General features: G+C 42.5%; 1 protein-coding gene across 1 annotated transcript in view; it reads right to left on the bottom strand.

The window, feature by feature from the left end:
• Window positions 1–19,118, bottom strand: part of LOC104536379 (leukocyte tyrosine kinase receptor-like) — a 49,997-nt gene that overhangs the window by 21,946 nt on the left and 8,933 nt on the right. The window contains exons 3-10 of the mRNA XM_010178967.1: window positions 18,309–18,446; window positions 17,247–17,399; window positions 16,056–16,156; window positions 14,083–14,249; window positions 8,863–8,957; window positions 3,750–3,851; window positions 1,771–1,948; window positions 1,095–1,245 (exon numbers count right to left, since the gene is read on the bottom strand). Of these exons, the coding sequence (XP_010177269.1) occupies window positions 1,095–1,245; window positions 1,771–1,948; window positions 3,750–3,851; window positions 8,863–8,957; window positions 14,083–14,249; window positions 16,056–16,156; window positions 17,247–17,399; window positions 18,309–18,446 (1,085 nt within the window). The remainder of the gene's footprint in view (window positions 1–1,094; window positions 1,246–1,770; window positions 1,949–3,749; window positions 3,852–8,862; window positions 8,958–14,082; window positions 14,250–16,055; window positions 16,157–17,246; window positions 17,400–18,308; window positions 18,447–19,118) is intronic.

The raw sequence follows: 19,118 nt of genomic DNA on the forward strand, positions 1-19,118 counted from the left end.
AAAAAAAGCTGGGCTTTGGAAGTGGGAAAAATGAAGGGAAACTTTTTCCTGTAGCGTCTGCCAAGGGGAGCTAGTTAGTGCTCAGTTATACTTTGCAATCTGGAGAACAGGTCATGAAATGCAAGGGAATAATGGGCACCTTTGCAGGTAATGATCTAAGCCACTGCGCTGGAGAGGGAACTGCAGATGCACAAATGTATGTTGTATTTATACAGACATAATTCTTGTAGCATCTAAAGTGAGGAAAGACTGGTTTTAGAATCTGTTGCAGTATCTGGGTCAGGCATCACATGCTCTGGGCAAGGTAAATGGTAACTTCAAATGCCTACAAGAATAGTGAAAGCATTGCAAAACTTAGCAGTCTAACTGTGGGGAGAAAACAACTTTGTGACAGACCACATCTCTGGAAAGAGGAAATACCAAAGAATTCATGGTCAAGAGGCAACTTTTGAGCCTAAGTGATAAAAGGAGTTTCAAATCATTTGGTCTAGTGTTAGAGGACATATATATAAACATTCACATAATCAATTTCTGTTTGTCATGTAATGACAAAAAAAAACCCACTCACATGTCTAATACAGGGGCCGCTGTAGCTAGTGGGAGTATTCCCATTGGTTTCAATAGGCTTTGGATTCAGACCTTAGTCTTTAAGCTTAGAAAGTATCTAACACAGTGCAGCCACAACACTGCTGGGTGCTTCCATAAATACTAGTAAATTATCTGAAATCCTGGTAGGCAGAATGAAACCTAGGCTGTGGAAAAATAAAAGAGGAAGAACACAACCCTCACCTACTAGCTCCCTGCTTAAAATAAGCAGTAGAAAGCTGATGAAGAACTTATTTCAAACACCAGGAACTTAAGGCAAAATTCCTGTGGGCTTCATATTTGTTTATGCATTTTGGGATTGTTTTTCTTTTCAGAGTTCTTTATTTTTTTTGAGGTTCTTTCTAACTTGGTTTATTGGTTCTTCACAGTCTCCTGACTGAATTTCATTGCTGGATCCTGGGATTTTTATCTTTCATCACCAAACCCCAAGCCACCCACTGAATGGTATCTGCAAAGCCTCTGCCCACATGTGCTTGTGCAGCCCTCACCCCAGGGCAGGCATCCTCCCCCTGCTGCCCCACTAAGATGTACAGCAGCTCATCTTTCTCCAGCTGGAAGGTGGCCGAGATGAAGACACCATGGGACCTCTTATTGTGGTTTTTGGCTCCCTTCCCTCCAGCTGCTCCATAGGCAGAAATCCTGGAAGAAAAAGTAAGTCAAGAGGCAAATCTTACACTTCTAATCCCCAGAGCAACTCCATTTGCAAGCTCTCCCCAGCCTGCAATCCCAAACAGGCACTGCTCCAGAGCGTGCTCCCCTGCTGCAGCATCTCACAACTTTTCTTTGTCTCAGACCCATGCATCTGAGGCTGCTCACGAGGACAGACCAGTTCTACACCAGAGCACTGGAGACAGATGCTTCAGGAGCAAATAGCATGAGCTGCTATAGCCAAATCTAGAAGACCAAGTCTTTGGGACTGAAATGATGGCAGCACTTCCACTTAACCGCATGCCCACAGTCACTCCTGTTGTGATCTGTCCTGAGTCACCACTGCACTCTTCCAGGCTTCATGGTAGCTCAGACACAGATCCTTATAGCTAGCACTCCTATTTCCCTCTCACTTCACTGCCCCCTCCACCCACTCAGCACAGATGGTCCCACACTGACACCACAGACAAAAAGCAGTTAAACACGGCTGCACCTTCAGCACGCACTGATACTCACCTGTATCTGTTTGTGGCTGGCACTCTCCAAACCTGCACTCCTCGGAGCCTGCCTTCTTTCTCCACGGTCACTGACACGTTGCTGTTCTTATAGGCACTGTCGCACTGAGCTTGAGTTGGCCCATGGGGACCACTGGCACCACATGTAGTGAACCACCAGAGAACAACAGATGTGTCCCCTGTGGCCAAAACAGCAAGAGTTGGGGCAGGTGTGAGCTCGTCTTTATTACTAGGACACGTGCAGTAACTCACAGAACTATATAACCAAAGGGCAAGTATCACTGAAACAAACCTGTTCCTGTGGACGTTTCCTTAATGATCCTTTGATAACAAAATTCACATTACTGTTATTCACAAAGAACATTAATGATTTTTAGATAAAAACTAGATGATCATAAGAAAGACCATGTTGCAGCAGTATATGCTATCTACAGGGCTTTTAAACTCAGGATGTCTATTTGATCACATACTTACGGATTATAATGATACAAAAAATGCTTAAACTTGCATTTACAATGTTTGCAACTTGAAAGCCAGTACATGTTAAAGTTAAATTTATCTGTTCAACTTTAATGCAGCTCCCTCATAACACACTCCACTGAGATAGCACCCTTAATTATATGACTACAGAATACTTATATCATATTGTCACAACTTTATTCTAGTCACAGCACAACTACTGCTCTTTATATAGTCACTGGTTTTTTTCCTCTCTCACCTTATTTTCTGCACACTTTCTAATAAATCATAGACTGCAGATTAATGCATCATTTGAGAGTCAGGAGGAGCTTCTGAGGGGGTTTATCAAAGAGTCTCACAGACATAAACAAATTTTTCTTCTCAATGTCAGTATGAAGCAAGAAGAAAACATTCAAATTTCCAGATGGGAACTGAAGCATATACACAGAAATGTGTATACACAGAAAGGCTGAAAGCATCTGCCATTACAACTCATGACCATCTACAAAAGGTGGTGAAAGTTTTAAGTGATGTCTCTCAGGCTTGCACAAGAACCCTGTGGCAGCAGCAACAGTTGGGAGCACAGCCTGCTGCTACTCTCAGTAGGGGCCCTGTTCCTTCAAGCAAACTTTTTTTGTGGCTCTTGTTAAGCATTATTCCTTTGTTTCTACAACAATACAGCAGAAAACCATCTCCTGCATTGCGTACCCCTTGTCCAAGACCCAAACATATACATCTTGTCCAATGAATAAGATGGGGCCTAAGAATAAAACTATTAAAAAAGTACCTAAAAACTGTATGATGCAGTGCATGCACAAGGGCCAAACTCGCAAGTAGAACTGTTTAAGAGCTGAATGATTAAAATAACAGTAAAAATCCCAAACATAAAAAAAATTAATCTAATATTCTTCAAAAGAAGAGGCAAGCAAAACGATTCCCAACAGATGTCATCCTGCAAACAGGATGCAGATTAATCATTGGGGTACGAGTGTTAGCAACATTACAGAAATCTCTGCTCCTGGAGCTAACAGATGAACTTACAGCAGTACAGATTGTCATATTTCAGACAGAGACAGTTTTCAGGAGGTGGTGCAGTCACGCACAGGTATTTGTTGGCAGCAAAGCAGCCTCATGCACAACCTCCCCTCCTCAGGCCCTCCTTTAGACAGCTTTTCTCACCTGCACAGTTGTTACCTGCCCTCCAGAGTGGCAGTCTGTACTGCTATCAGTAAACTGGTCCTCAGTGACCCCCGTTCTCCTAGTTTTTAATCCATTTTTTTCTCCTCAGTGGATTTCCAAATCCTCACTCTCTTCCCCTCCATGGCTCTTTAAGGACTGGTGAACTGGGCTCCAGCAAGCTGCTGCCCTACTGCCAAATGGAAACTAATTGACATGGTCTCCACATCTTTGATTATATTTAGTTGCTTTGTTGCTAATAGGGAAGGCAGATCACACACAGAGGATGGGAAGGGAGCCACCTCTTCCAGCCAAGAAACACCTTTTCAGTACTAAATCACCTACCTGGGAGGGAGGGCTCTTCCAGGGGGTTCAGAAGATGCTCATCCAGGATATTAATCTCCCGTGGATACTGGCGCTTCCCACCAAAATGATTTGGTTGTCTTCCTGTAATAGTTTGTAGAATGGATGGGAGAGATGGGAGGATGGTAGAAAAGAGAGACGGAACATTTAAAGATCAGATGAATGAACCAGTTACAAACATTTGGTTAAAACAAGCAAATATCTTGGGCAGAAAAAGTGTTTTAAACAATCATAACTTCTTGTTATTCTTTTGGGTCTATGTCTTGGGTTAACCACTTGCATCAGTGGGACTTCACATGAACACAAACTCCCTATGTTATCCCATGCAGGCTCACCTGCAGGATAAGCTCCTTGGCTGGCAAATTCTACTGACTGTGATCCCAAGAAACTCTGGGAAAAGCATAGTGTGGGAGAACAGATACCAGGTATTGATGCTCTGCTGGCCTAAAGGTCAGGTGGCAATTCTGGATGGCCAAATGAGTGGAGGTAAGAAGGAAAGTGATAGCAAAAACTTTTGTCTTTAGTTCTGAATGGTATCATGGTAAGTAAACCAGTCCAACAGATCACTCCCCTCTCAGCAACCAACTTTGAGCATCTCAGACCTCGCTTAGAGAATAAAATTACTAAATAAAATTGCTTATCTCACTAACATACACAGCTAAGAAACAGCATATACATATCATATACTCTTGATGCAAGCCGTAACTGTTTGGACAAACCTTTTTAAAAAGCACAGAGCAAAATGCTACATTTTTGACCAGTGAAACAGATCTTTAAAAATCAGCCTTTTCTCAGAGAGGAGGGACTTCAAGCAGTTGCTGAGCCAAAGCATCTGAATGCATTGAGAACAGCATGCATAACCAAAGCTGCCTTACAACCAGAAAAAGTAATAACTGAACCCTTGCCTTAGACTCTGCAAACATCCTGCTTCAATACTTAAATTACCCATTTCTATGCAGATCTTTGATTGGAAAATCTCTATAAGAAAAAGGAGATACTTACTTCCATTTTATGAGCCCTCAGTTAATTTAATATTGAACATTTTTCATTAGTTGAAAAACATTACAAATATTTCAATTTGTTCCAGTTGTGAGAATCTAACAGCTGTTTGATGCTCTGTTGAAAAGAGAGTCATTCATTTCCAGCTGGACAATTATCTCTTCCACAAAGCCACTGCTCTAAATAGGGATAATTAACACCCTTGTTAGCTGTGTCAGAAAGGCCAAATAAGAAATTGAAGCATGGAGACCTTCCTGAGCTTTTACTCCTGAGAATATACCCCCAGGTCTGACTGAAAGCACATTGATGGATGGAAGTAAAAGGGAGCTTTGTACTGACACACTCTGTTCATACTGGGATAGAGAACTTCAATGGATGAAGTTGTCAAGCCAGTGAAAAATGAAATTAGCCTAAAACAAATGATCTGGATCAAAGACAAGAAGGAAAGGCAAATGAAAAAAGATAATGTATGGCCAGAAAAGGTGCTTGGTGTCCCAAGGCTGGCACTGAATTACTAATCCCAAAGATCACAACAGTTTCAGATATTTAGAGACGTACAAGCAGTCTGGTTATATTTGCCAGAGCAAAGGAATGCAAATCACTCTCTGAAATAGAGTTGGTCTGTGTGTCTGCATGGATTTTTTTTGAAGCATCCCAACTGAGTATCCTAAGGCAATGCCTCATTTCCAAACAAACAGTCTTTCCTATTTCTCCAAACAGTCTCAAACTCTCATGCTCTGGAAGAAAGCTTCTCTCTCCTCTGTGCTCAGCAGCAGACAAGCTGCAAGACAGACTGAGCATCAGCCTGTCCACATGAGCCATTAACTGTTAGAAGGCCGATATGTTATGTACTGTCAGACACAAATTTGTAAGGTGGCATTTTCTACAAACATGATGTAGCCATGGGATCCAGGGGCTGATGCTCCAGTCCAGATTCCATTTCCTCCTCTGACAACCAACATGTTGACTGTAAGCGAATGGAAGGGAACAAGACTTAATTCATATTAAGGTGTACCTATATCAGAAAAACATGAAGAGCACTGGACTCCTTTCTCCAGGATTTAGCTAATGCTCTTGATTTCCACTCTGAAAAGGGACAGAGGGAAGTGTAAAGGAGAAAGACGAGGCATCTCCTGCAGGCAAAGAGCTAGAGTAACTAACTCCCACTTCTTTGTCTCTGGGACTGTAATGAAAAAACATATAGAGGCCCTGTAGCTGGGATTAATCAGAGTAAGGTGTCTCACAGGATCCTCAAAGTGTGCATGGTCTCCTCAGAGACACCACCTTACTGATGCAGGTTGGAGTATTCCTGGAAGCCTCTCCAGCTTGTCTTGGAGTAGGACAGAGAATGAGGAAGCTGCCACAGCTTTTCCCTTCCCTATCCCTTTACTTGATCTTCTGCATTTCTAGTCAACACCTTCTTAAATCAGTGAAACGAGGCAGTAATGAGGCTTGAACCACCCCCCGCCATTCACCTCAAGCAATGAGACTGGCAGGTCAACAGAACCAGACATTGCTGGGTCAGGGACTCCAAAGTCAAGAACTAGAGATATGCCATACAAAAGCTCTCTTTGGACAGTCTTACCATTTAGAAACCAATCTTCTGGGAAATGCTAAATGATGCACAGAGTTAAATGTAGCCCCTAGGCCAGAGTAGTAGAAGGCACTTTGACATACCATGGTCTTGTGAACTTAATTGGAACAATATCATGCTCAGAGCACCAAAAGGCAATAGTAAAAGCAGCAACCACATAAGCAGTGAGGAGGGCAACAATCATGCAGACGCACTCTATTTGACATGCCAGATCATGTTTTCATATTTATACACTCACAATTCAGACCTTTTCCTATGAAAGCACTAGTTAACTCAACCAATAAAATATTTTTATGCCAGTTTCCTAAATGTTCTCACAACGAACCAGACCCATGTCACCTGGTCTGCGACATCTTCTTACACACTGTGATTGTATGAACCAGAAGGTGGTTTCATCTCACCTTTTCACAGGGAAAACATCTCTCACTGCCCAGAAGCTGCCACTCAAAGAATGGTCTGTTTGTTTATTGCCCTTATTGATATCCCTCAGGCTGGCCTCACTAGGCACTTCCTTTCCTCCTAAATCTTACTGAATCTTTCCTCTTGGTTCTGAGGTATATGGAAAACCTCACCTTCTTTCCCAGCTTGCATACAGACAAGCAGTGCTTTCAGACTCTGCACTGGGTTTTGTAGAGCAATTGAAGTACAGGATTGAAATAAATGGAGAAAATAATATTTACTTCCTAGCAAGCAGCAAAATCTTCCTTCCTGCCATACATCCTTCCTGCTGCCCTCATGCAAAGAATTCACTGCTTGGATCTTAATTGGCTCCATCTCTGACATCTGAAACCTCTCCTTGCCAGGGAGAAATAATTTAATTACTGAAAACACAGCAGAGCTGCTGGGCTTCTCTGCAACTTAACTGAATTAAAGTCATGAGAAGACAAATGCAAGGGGGTTGCTTTCAGAGGCGAGAAAATGTCAATTTGCAAAGAGGATTCAAGGAACAGAGGCAAGTGTAAGACTTCCGAGAAACATGTCTCCTTCATGATGCCTTTCTTCTGCCATGAGTCACACATCTCTGGGTCACACCTTCAAATGGGGTAAGTGGCAGCTGCTTGTGGGCATCAGTACAATTTATACTAATTGAACACGAGGAGTAACTTGGCCAGTCTAATGTACAAGCTCTGATTACACTGCTGCAGTGGCATTTACGCCTCACCTATTAGCCAAAGGATACATCCCTATATCAGAGCCAGCAAAATGTCTGTGGGTAAACTGGAGGCTGTATTTGCTCTCAGGAGGGCAGTAACCTCCAGCAGTTGGGTGCACATCAGCTGGCACAAGAGCACCTGGAACCACTCCCTTCAGTTTCCTCAAAAGATTTCAAAATAAAGCGTTAGCAAATAATTTTGGGGGGCCCAAAGGGACCTGTTAAGGAGCTGGAGTGAATGAATTACATGGCCATCACGAAAATCTCCTCCTCTTAATTTCAAATGAAAGTGTGCATGCTCAGCATTTTATACAAGGGTGGTTTCAGTGCCCATAGAACAAAGGGATGGAGAACAGGAGACTGAATCAAACAAAGGTGAGACGGAAAAGGGGCTTCTGTTGAGGAAGAACTTCTAACACGTCTGTTCTGACATAAGCCTTCCCATGTTATGTTAGGCTACAGCTAGCCTCTGAAGAGACTTGTTATGAGTCTAAATGCTGACATACGGGGTGTGGTAACACATGAAGGATCGCACAGGACCACTGATGCATATTTTGTGTGCAATAGGAGTCACAATTCAAATGCTGCATATTCTCCAGTTCCTTTACAGCAGAGTAATAGGACTTTTCTCCAGGTACAAAAAGATGGCAATTTCTAATATTTGCAAAAGGTTCAAAAATCCAACCTCTTTCCTCTTGACTGCTAAGAAAATCCAACTTTTGCTAACATGCTTCAGGGGGTAGCACTAGCTCCGTTTTCCAGTGGAACACATCGTGGTCAGCTGCATTTGCAGTAATGAAGCAAAGGAAAGCACATCTGTTACGTATCTGGCAGTGACACCTCCTTGCAGGGTAAAACAAACTTGTTGCAATAATCTAAACTTTACTGTCAGGGAGTCACTTTATTCTTTCATTGTCTTCCTTTCCTCCACTAAAATATGGTGACTTTCCCCTTTGATTTCAACAAATTCCCTTCAGCCATCAATTGCCAGGGTGCACAGGTCAGTGAGGTCTGCTGAAGAAGAGTGTGATGTAATCCTTCCACTTAGGGGCTAAGGAATAAGTCTGGTGTTTCTTGCCAAGGCACACACAGGCAGGTTGCTACTACATGATACAGGATATCCCAGGTTAGAGAATAAAAGAGCACTAGGAAACTCTGACACACTGTTAAATTGCCTCTACTTGCAATCTTCAGTAGGTCAGAGAGAAAATGGCTTTGTGCTGTAAAAGTTAACACAAATGAACCATGTGCACTCTGTGAGGGGAACAGTGTGCGTGCATCCTGGATCTTTGGGATGGCAATTACACTACTCAAATTCTTTAAGAGATACTGCAACATTTGTGGCTCACCGTCAGTGAAGCAGTCCAGTCCAAATGTAATATTGTCGATAGCAATGTCAGCTTGGGAATTCCAGCCCCAGGTTGCCAGGAGTTGCAGTTGAAACCTTTGCAATAAAACAGAAGTTTTGGAGAAGACAGACAAAAGGGTAGGGGTGGGGAAACCCCCTAAAAAACCCAAAATGTTCCCTTGACATCAAATAATGATCATCATTATCTAGAATGTTTCCTCTAGACAAGCCCTGCAGAGCAGCCAAGAGGACTTGCTAGAACTCTTATCCACACATCAACAGTTAGTAAGGACCAACCAACATTCATATAATGCCGTAGTTCATGGAGAACAAGAACACAAACCCTACTTGCCTTGCTTTCTGCATATACATGTAGAAACACAAGCTACTGTCCCTCACTACTAGTTATACACAGACAACAATCTTTATTTAATTGCTATAAACAGCCAGGAAATTAGACATGTGCAAAAGGAAAGGGGGAAAAAGAAACTCCTTCTTCCCATGCAATAACCAGAATAAAAACTGAACACAACAACAATATCCAAATACACAGGAATCTTGGGCCTGACCTTCGGCCAGCGTACCTCAACAAGATGACATGAGTTTATTTCGGCTGAAGGTCAGGACATTTTAAATTTCAGCCATAACTCCCTAAAGTGTTTGCTTTCTGAGCTGTTTCATATTTTTCCACTGTGACCAGGTGTTTAGCTACTTACCTAGGAAGTCAGTCATGTCCTATGTGCATTGGCACGGTCCGAATTCACAAGGAGGAAGGAAAATGGGCTGAAGGATCACCTTCAAATGGATAGGACTGATTTGTTTTTCATTATATTTCAGAAGTAAACAGGTGTCTGATATTCAGTCCATTTAGAGCATAATAAAGGCATATGGAGAGGATCTCTACTACTGTCAATGGCGAAGCTCAAAGATGATTAATGAAAGATCAGGCATTGATCTGCCTGAGACATTCATCATTCAGCCTAGCAACACACTTGTCCCAAATTAGTCGTAATAAAGTGCGTGCGCATATTCCACCCACCAGCCAAATGTTGGTCCATATCCACAGTTAATATATCGTTGCATAGCTGCATCAAAATCTTTTGGGGTAAGCTGCTTTTACCCCAACTCAAGAATAGCCCCTTGTGCTTAAATGAAAGCATTCAGATCTACAGGATCTGAGCACTCTGGGAGTAAGTGTTGGTGCAGCAAATTCAAATCAAAGGTCTCTTAAAAGACCACCCTCTTAGCTACGAGGTTTGGAGGGGAATTTGCCATTAGATCCCCTTCCTACAGAAAACTGACTCATTATTAGCTGGTTTAGCAATACTTTTGCATCTTCAGACCTTGTACTTAAGTCCACTGACACAAGATAGTGATTCCTCCAGCCATTTGATGGAAGAGAAACTCACAGCACCCTGAGCCAAGGACTAGGGCACTTCTAGGACCCACAGCCATAGATACAGCACCACAGCCTACTCCTTACTTAAGGCACCCATATGGCAGTGTATACTTGGTCAGCTCAATTTGCTGCATCTGTTCCATGCAGTCAGAGCAGAAAGTCCATGGCACTGTGCTACAAGGTAGATTTCTGCTCCAGCTGTGTACAAATGGGAGCCTGGAGAATGATCCCCCTCCCCTGTGCATGAGAACAGGCATCTGATAAGCTCAGGGCTCTGCATGCCTCCTCTTCCTTATAAATTCAGAAAAAGAGGAGGAATTTGCCTTTTGAACTCTGTGCTGTGTTAGCCAGAGGGGTTTCCAGTGTTCCTGCTCATTGAGCTCATTTTGCTGACTCCAGCATATTACACTCTCCAGCTCTCTGATGTCTGATCAGCGAACTATGTAGTTTGTCTTTCTTCTCTCCTAAGACATAAAGCCACTGGAGGAATCTGCTGTTAAATACTATTTGTATATCCCCTCCATGGCCATCTCCTCCTATCCGCTAAGGCTTCTCCACTTCTGGTCCCATAAAGCCATTCATGTAATGTCTACCCCTTCTCCTGTGTGACCTGTCCTCTCCCATCCACTTTGTTACTGGCTATCATCCCTTCAGGGAACCAAGAAAAATTACAGCCCTTTCGTATAGGAAGTGAAGGACAGGAATTTCCTGAAGATCCAGGATACAGAAAAATAACACGCCAGCCCAAACTCTGTACTAAAAAAATTCCCAAAGCAAAGCATTGTTGGAGTTTGCATTACCAAGGAAAGCTGCCAGCACCCGCAAATATATAGAAAAGTCATTCACAGAGGTTTATAGCAAACTGTACTAAGATTGTACAACAATATTCACCATACGCCTCTGTTTACAATTGTTAGCAGCTTCACCAGCCTTAAACCAATTTAGGCTGAACTTTTCTATTCTGGGTGATTTGTTATGACTTGCCTAGCAGTCAAAATGTTTTGCCAGTGTTAAGGACAAGACAAAGCAGGGATTCATCATTTTGACCATGATCAAAAATGCCGACAACTTTTTAAGTCCTATGTGCCACCAGGTGCTAGAAGTGAGATCTGAAATTTGTGAGGAAGAGAGTCACACTGCAAGGATGAGCTTTTTTTCCATTTGAATGGGAATCTTTTCAAATTTTAGTAAAACGTTCTTGAAAATTTTACATCTCTGACACTTGTATGTCTGGTAGAATTTTTTTAAGCCTGCAGACTCCTCTTCCCTGGATATCTCCAAGTCTGGGGCTAAGCAGTGTTTTCCATGGCAGTGCTGTTATTAACCGTGTCAGGTCCTGCTTCAGCTACATGAAGTGAGAAGTGCCCTTCCAAATTAAGGAATACATTTTTTCTTCCCCAGCCCTTTTTTTTTTTTTTTGCCGATTCTGGTCAAATAGGAGAAAGCAGCTGCCTAAACTGAATCCAGAGTGAAGAAGGTGGCATCTTGGAGAAGTTGGGGAGCTCCCTGGGAACTTTGCAGCAGGGGAGTTTGGACTTGGTGTGTGGTGGGGCTTAGGCCTCAGATCTACAGAGAAAAACAAAGAGCCAGTCAAACAGGAAGACTGGGAATAAACCTTTACAGGAGGTGTGGGATCATCAAAATAAATGTGCACAAGAGATAACCAGGAGGAGAAGAGAATGGAAGCACAGGGAAGGGAGTCAGACTTAATAAAAAAAAGCAACGTACAGAGACATAGCATCTGCTGGAAGAGAGATGGAAACAATAAGCAGAAAGGAGTTCAGAGAGGGAAATTATTACTGAAAGCGTGGGACAAAATGTGTTCACAAACAGGAGCTGGAAGGAGAAGGAAGAGAGACCAAGTATATGAAAACAAAGAGGAAAGGCACTGAGTGCTCACATAAGCAACTGAGACCAGACAGAAGGAGTGGAGCATGGAAGGAACAAGAGAAGAGGCCTAGGATGGAGCCCAAGTGTCCTGGGATGAGAGTTTTCTCACTTGCAGCAAATAGCTGCAACCCTTTCCAGCAAAGTATGTGCTGCTGCTGTTTCTGTTACAGATCAGTGCAGCAAATGACAACTTATTACTGCTGTCAGTCACTTGGCTGGCTCAGGTAGCACAAGTCTGCTTGCTAGATTGGACAGTTCCAGCCTCACCCACAGTGATCCTCACTGTTGTGCCACATCAGTTCTACATTTGCTTGAAAATGGCATACAAAAAGGTTACATGAAGTGAAACAAGACAAAAGAACTTCAAACAGACTGTCATAATACATGCATGCTTGACCTATCCTTCTTTCATTTTGTCCAAGTGCTCAACTCTTTCAAACATTACAGTATTCGAATTTTCTTTTTCATGCAGTGCTGGCTAGTGCTCCCTAAAGTCTCTTGCTGTCCATTCCCTCCTGCCCCAGAAGATCCATTTCCCTTCAGAATTGAGGGCTGATGCACAAATTGAAGGCTTCAGGGGATAAGCATAAGGGATCATATATCAAAGGAAGCAGAAGGTCTCAAATACCCCTGAAGAGCCCCTAGGATTCTGTTGTAGTTAGGTTCACATGAAAGTGCCTGGGGAAAAGAGCTATTCTGGACAAATTCCCTGTTCATACTTTACATATGCAGAACTAAAGAGATGACAAGAATATTAAATACACTGCCAGCATGCAGACCTATCCCATCCTAAAGGAATAATTAAGGGCAAAGGTGCGCATGGTGAACACATGATAATGCTGAGACCAATCATATCCATGAAATTAAACTAGAAGGAGGGTGGAACAACATTCTTTCTCTTTGAGTTTTACTGCTGCTTGGGTCTGAATTGCTATCACTTCCAAACCCAAATCCTTAGTCTTTTACACAAAGATGCAGAGAATATTTGAGGTTAAAAGGAATCCCCTCACACCTTCTAATCCATGAAGTCTTCAGACATTATTTATTGCCAATATTAGGTGGATAGTTGTACATTTATAATCTTTACTGTATAGACTTCCAGGGTTTTTTTTGTCTTAAGTGTTATGTGAAACAGGCCTTCCTGAGGAAGGTGCAAAAAACCAGATTGGAGCAATTTAAAAATCGTTTCTGTCACGCAAAATAACCAGCTGCCAACACTAGCTACATGGCTTGAGATTGAACAACACCGAGTGAGGGAGAAGAAACACCTGATTAATAATAGATAGGGCTCAAATTCTTTGAATCTTCAATATTTTACTTATTTTGAAAACCAATGTCACGCTGTATTTTCACATCTAAAACTGTGAAAAACTGAGTGCAAGGCTGGTTTGTGCAACAATCTTTTCCTGAGATTGTTGCATCAGTGATGTGGCAATGAATGACCTCCAGTTGCCTAGGCTGCACTGGTACAGATCCTAGACTGGACACCTGTATGAGCTCAACTGTGAGTTTACCACTCATTTGACTCACATGGCTGTTTTTACGGTGGAAGCACAAACTGCAGCTATGGTAATATAGCTGTTTCCTTACTGGGAGCACTTTGCCACTGTGAATATACTGGCTTTCTCAGAATGGTAACATGTTTCTAGTACAGACACTCACTATCCTCAATACCTAAGCACTGTTTGAGACTGTTTGTAAGTGCAGACACACAGTATGAGCTTGTGCTGAGCTAAGCTGTGTATATGCATGAATACACGCGTGTATGACAGAATACTTCCTCAGCAAGCAGAATTGCAGTACTTCTGTCATTTTTCCAGTAGAAATGGCCCTGGAAGAAGGCAAGAATGAAAGAGATGCTTCACCATAAAGACAGTAACAACTTACTAAATCTCCAGGGATAACCATGGATGCTGCCAGCGGAGATCTTACCGGTTCTGAAGCACTGGCATTGGTAAGGTGATGAGAAACCAGTGATCACCCCAGCTCCCTGCTCTTTCCCACATTGGTAAGGTGACTGGAGCTCCCTTTACCTCTTCCCTGACAGAGAAGGAGACAGTACCATTGTAGCTGCCAAAAACATGCACTGAGAATTGGATCTGTAACAGAGGCAGAAGAGAAAAAGAATGGTATCTTGTAATAAAAAGGGAAAGGTACTCACTTCTCCCCTCTCTGGTGATTAGAGACACCAAGCATTTTATCCTCAGTCAAACTGTCTAATCACACACACCACTAAGACCCTCGTTGCTCGTGTGTGACTCGTCACAGTTCCTAGCACAGAATTTCTTGGCGGAGACCCTGACTGAAGCTCCTGTTAGGCAGCTGCTCTCCAACCACTAAGAACAATATCCATAGCCTCAGACATCATCTCCATGAGAGCACGCTGGATTCCTTGTTATCTCCTTCAGGAACAAAACGTAGTAAAGCAGAGGAACACAGGCTTAAACTCAAGAAATGCTTTACCATTAAATGCTTCCACTAGAGTTAGGTTATTGTAGAAAAACAATCCTGACTGCACTCCTCTTCAATGTTCTCACCAGCTTAAAGATTCCTGTGAAAGGGTTTGAACCACAGTTTAAATCTTGTAAGGATTTCCATTGTAACCACCCAGGTTAATGTGTTGCAATGATATGGCTTAGTCTACACTCCCCAGGAACTATATAGGGCACTCCAAGGGGAGAGCTGCCCTGCCCAAAATGCCCTTGAAATGAGGAATTAAGCTGTCACTAGAGGCAGGAAACTTCAATCCATAATCATAGGCACCATAGGCTCCAAGTCATAGGCATCATCTGGACAGTGGCACACATGTGACCGGTCAGCAACCTGACCACCAAGGCAAAGAATATTTTGAAGCAGGACTCGTTCTTCTTTCTTTGGGGCAACCACTTTGCCACGCAGCAAGAGAGAACTGGCATTTCCACCACTGCTTTTGGCACCCAGCTACTTTTTGTATTACAGAGAGCACCGGCACCAGCAGGAAAGGGAGCACACACACGCATGTGCTGCAAGGAACAACCACAGGAATTTTCTTGCTCCTGAAATATAGGCTCAAATCCTTGCCAGTGGAGGAGAGAGTGGGTCCAGATTTTCTGTGACCCGTACACCATAACTAACGTTACTGCTTCTCCTCCTGCTTTTGTGAGCTTAGCTCCAAGCACATTTTATTTGTTGGAACTACCCAGCAAACTTGTCCAGGATTTAGAAATAAATATAAATGGTGAAGTCACATTTTTGGCACCTGTGCTATATTTCTTTTGCCAGCTCTAATTAGGAGGCATCAGATCTTTCAGTTTTCCCCGAGCAGGGCTGGACTCCAGCTCAAACTTGCAGCTTAATTTTCCTAAGTGTTATGAGTGCAATATTATTCAATGTTTTTAATTCCAGCAGCTCGTAGTTCCCCTTATTCTTTGTAGAGATCTGGGCTGAAGGCAGGTTACGTGATTTTATCCATGCCAGGTTGCCCTCGCCTTCTGAAATTTCAGAAGAATGTGAAAAAAATCTTTATTCCTGGAAAATCTAATGCCCGCTAACTTCGCACTCCTGTTCTCAATTAAACTGTTAAGTTTCTTAACTCCTACAAAATACTACAAAAGTGTTGCAGATCTTAGAAAGAGAAGTCTCAGCAGCAGGTATACTGAATGTCTCAGCCAAGAAAGCCTGCTCCCTTTCCTACAAACCAAGACCACCTCATAAAATTAAGGTGCTGGGTCCCCTTCAGAGGAATGGTCAGTACAGGAGGCAAACCTCAAGTCTCCTTTCCAGTGTTGAACAAGTAGCTAGCTGGGCAGTATAGTCAGCTTGCCTGCTTTCCAGTGTTTTGTAGAGTGTGCAGAGGCACAGGAGAATGGGCATATTGTGCAAACAGTGCCTACAGCCTGATGATCAACTCCAAAAAGATGCTATACCTGGTAGTCTTCAGTGGCAATACTGGCTGGCAAGCTGGTACTGTAAGCCTTGGCCATACCGCTTGTTTGATTGCTGTCTGCTCGCAGGTAGAGGAAGTGTCCTGCAGACAGAAAAGTGAATCAGAAAGGCCAAGATTATGTTTCCCTTTTTTATACTCTCTTGAAATAATTTAACATCGTTGTGCTGAAGCACAGTGTAAATAAGATGACAAGAATGGCTTGAGAGCAAAGCTATTAGTGAGACAGTTAAGTTGGATATAATAAGCCTTCCAGTAGCTTTCAACAGTACAAAAGTCAACATCTCAAATGCTTTCCTAGAAACTTGGGTGTATAAACCTCACATACCACTCTAGGATGTTCAAGGGGCTCACATCAATCTGCAGTGATCAGCCCTAACTCTTACACCATTAGCATCAATGACTCTTGCTGAGACACTGGACTGGAAGGGCTTATTTATGGTTTTTGTTCCCAGAGACAGTTTATACAAGCTCTCAAGACACACAGGACACTCACATAGACACCTCTCATTTTGACAGGGAACTGTGAGGCAAGACTCACCTGTGCAGAATGCTTCCGACTTTCAACCCGAAGACGTGAGGGTTTGGCTTCCCTCCTTCTTATTTACCAAGCTGACAGTTTTGGGAATCATCCGACTCTTCTTTATTGTAGTATTCTACAGCACAGAATGTGCATGACCACTTGGTCTTGGGATATGCTTACATGTAATGCTTTTCCTAACCCACTGGCAGAGCCTGGCAAGGGTTTCTAAAATATTTGTTTCTACAAGCTGCTTAGCTCTGTTAGAGCAGTTCTTATTTTAAGATGCAGCAGCCATCATGCTGCTGTTGAAGTTCTCGGCAATTGCATAGCTCATTAGAGGAAGAAGGAGGGAAGGACTATATAAAAACAAAAGAGGATTCATCATATCATTTTTAAAGGTGAAGAAGAATCCTAGCTTCCAACATTTTCATGTTAACTGTTGCAGAACTTGTTTCATATAAAGTTTTGAACCATCTTCAGAAGTTCATTTTAGCTACGTTTAAAGTTTTTATAGATAATACTGATGATAAAGTTGATTTGGCAATGCCACCGAAAATATTAAATCAACTCAAAAAACCTAAATTCAAGGCTATTGTACATATACATACACAAATACACAGAAAGAGTGAGAGAGAACTATGAGGAGCCTACCTCCAGTGGCTTGCAAGGTAGATCCTACAAATGAATCATCTTGAATCATTTCATTAAAGCCCCGAATAGACCAAGGAGATGCTGCAGTTTCATTCAGTGTCCAGCCACATGGACCCTCTTCAAAAGAGCAATGTGAGCCCTCTGGGAGACTGTCTACAATGGAGAATAAGAAAAAAGCAAGAAAACAGAAGAAACCTGATTATGGAAGAATACAAACAGCACCAAATTCAAAACCCATTGTGGTTGTCTAAGCTACCCAACTTATGCTACATAGTTTTTCAATGTCAAAGTATTAATTGGTCTTATTTGATAATTTCCCAAGACACCATTAGAAAGCCAGCACTTTGTTCCTGAAGATATTTGAGGCTTTGCAGTTCTGTTCTGCTCTAGATACCATGCAAAACTGCAGCTCCTACAAGCTAAAGAATGGTAAATCACTGTCATATGTTTGCAAAGGCCTTGCTGTATATAAAAATACAGGCATCACAAAATTTTCTGTGTTTCGGTTAAAGGAAGGCCAACCAACAGATTATTTTAGGTCCCTTGAAAAAAAGCTAAATGATGCTTCTTAGCACCACATATACTGAGCAAGGGGATTTCTCTGTTGTGATGTGCAAGATGTGCTCTGAAGTAGGATCTTGGACGGACAGATTTATGACTCATTATGTTGGTAACTAACACTAGAAAGACGATCAGCACCTTCCACTGAAGGGAGGTTCAGACCTTGGGTCCAGAAGGAAATTCTCACCCAGCTGCAGACATGCAAATAGGTTTGTGCCTTTCTCTGAAGTAGCAGCATCTATGAAAAGCAGGTCATGGAGCTCCTTACTGCAATATTTAAAAAAATAAACCAAAACAAAAAGCCCAAATCCACTTTATCCTATATAGAGTGAATGTTCAAAGAGAATCTTGGTATCCAATTAATGTAAACAGGCTAAATTAACTCAGGAGGCAAAATACTTAATTAATCTAGAGATGGAATCAATTTAACTTATTTTTCATTCTAAATTATTTCTTCTAATGGGATGAAGGTTCCCATGAAGTGACATGCTACATACTCACCACACCTCACTCCTTCCTGTTCTTTGGCAGGGCAATCACTGATGAATTCACAGATTTGTAAGTGGCTGACACAGCCTCCATGAAGGCAGGGGAAGGTGGAGCCTTTGTCATATACGGAAAGATCTTGGTTTTCTTTATCTAAAGAAAAAGAAAAAGAAGCCCAGAGATGGTTTGGCAGAATGTGTATGATCCTTCATATGTAGGATCTCAGAAAGTGTTCTTTAGGGGATAAATGATACAGCAGTATCCTGCAGATCACCTCAGCTCTCATGGAGACCAAATTTATTGCTCCTTTCTCTCTCATGCACTGTCTTCTGCTGTGTTTGTGCTATCTTTAGTTAAGAGTTAGTTTAACCTTTTTTTTTCTTTTAGATGAAAGACCTTGCAGTTTCCTACTGTGCTGTGCTCCCCAGTTCTACACACACAAATGTGCACCTGCCAGGCAGCTGTGGCGTGCTGCATGACACTCTGCTGCTGGAGGCAGAGGGCCAATTCTGACAGACACATCGAGCTGAGGCACATAAGCATTGTTAAAATGTAGACGTAACTAACACTTGTGCTGCTGTGACAACTCTGTGGCATACTGCCCATGAAGAGAGCTGCTTCCCCAGCAGGTCAGCTCACTGTACTCATGCACCCTATCTAGTCTAGTAATCTGTGCCCCTGTAGCATTTGACTGACTGCACAGGTAGCCAGCAACCAGGCTGAACACAAGTTTTAAGTCTGATATTTCGCAAAAGTATGACTTTTAATGCATCTAACTTGTCCTGTGGATGTGTGCGTGCATGAGTCTGCTATGGACCGTTTGTG

Source organism: Mesitornis unicolor, unplaced genomic scaffold, assembly GCF_000695765.1.
Source record: "Mesitornis unicolor isolate BGI_N332 unplaced genomic scaffold, ASM69576v1 scaffold172, whole genome shotgun sequence".
Taxonomy (NCBI): Eukaryota; Metazoa; Chordata; class Aves; order Mesitornithiformes; family Mesitornithidae; genus Mesitornis; species Mesitornis unicolor.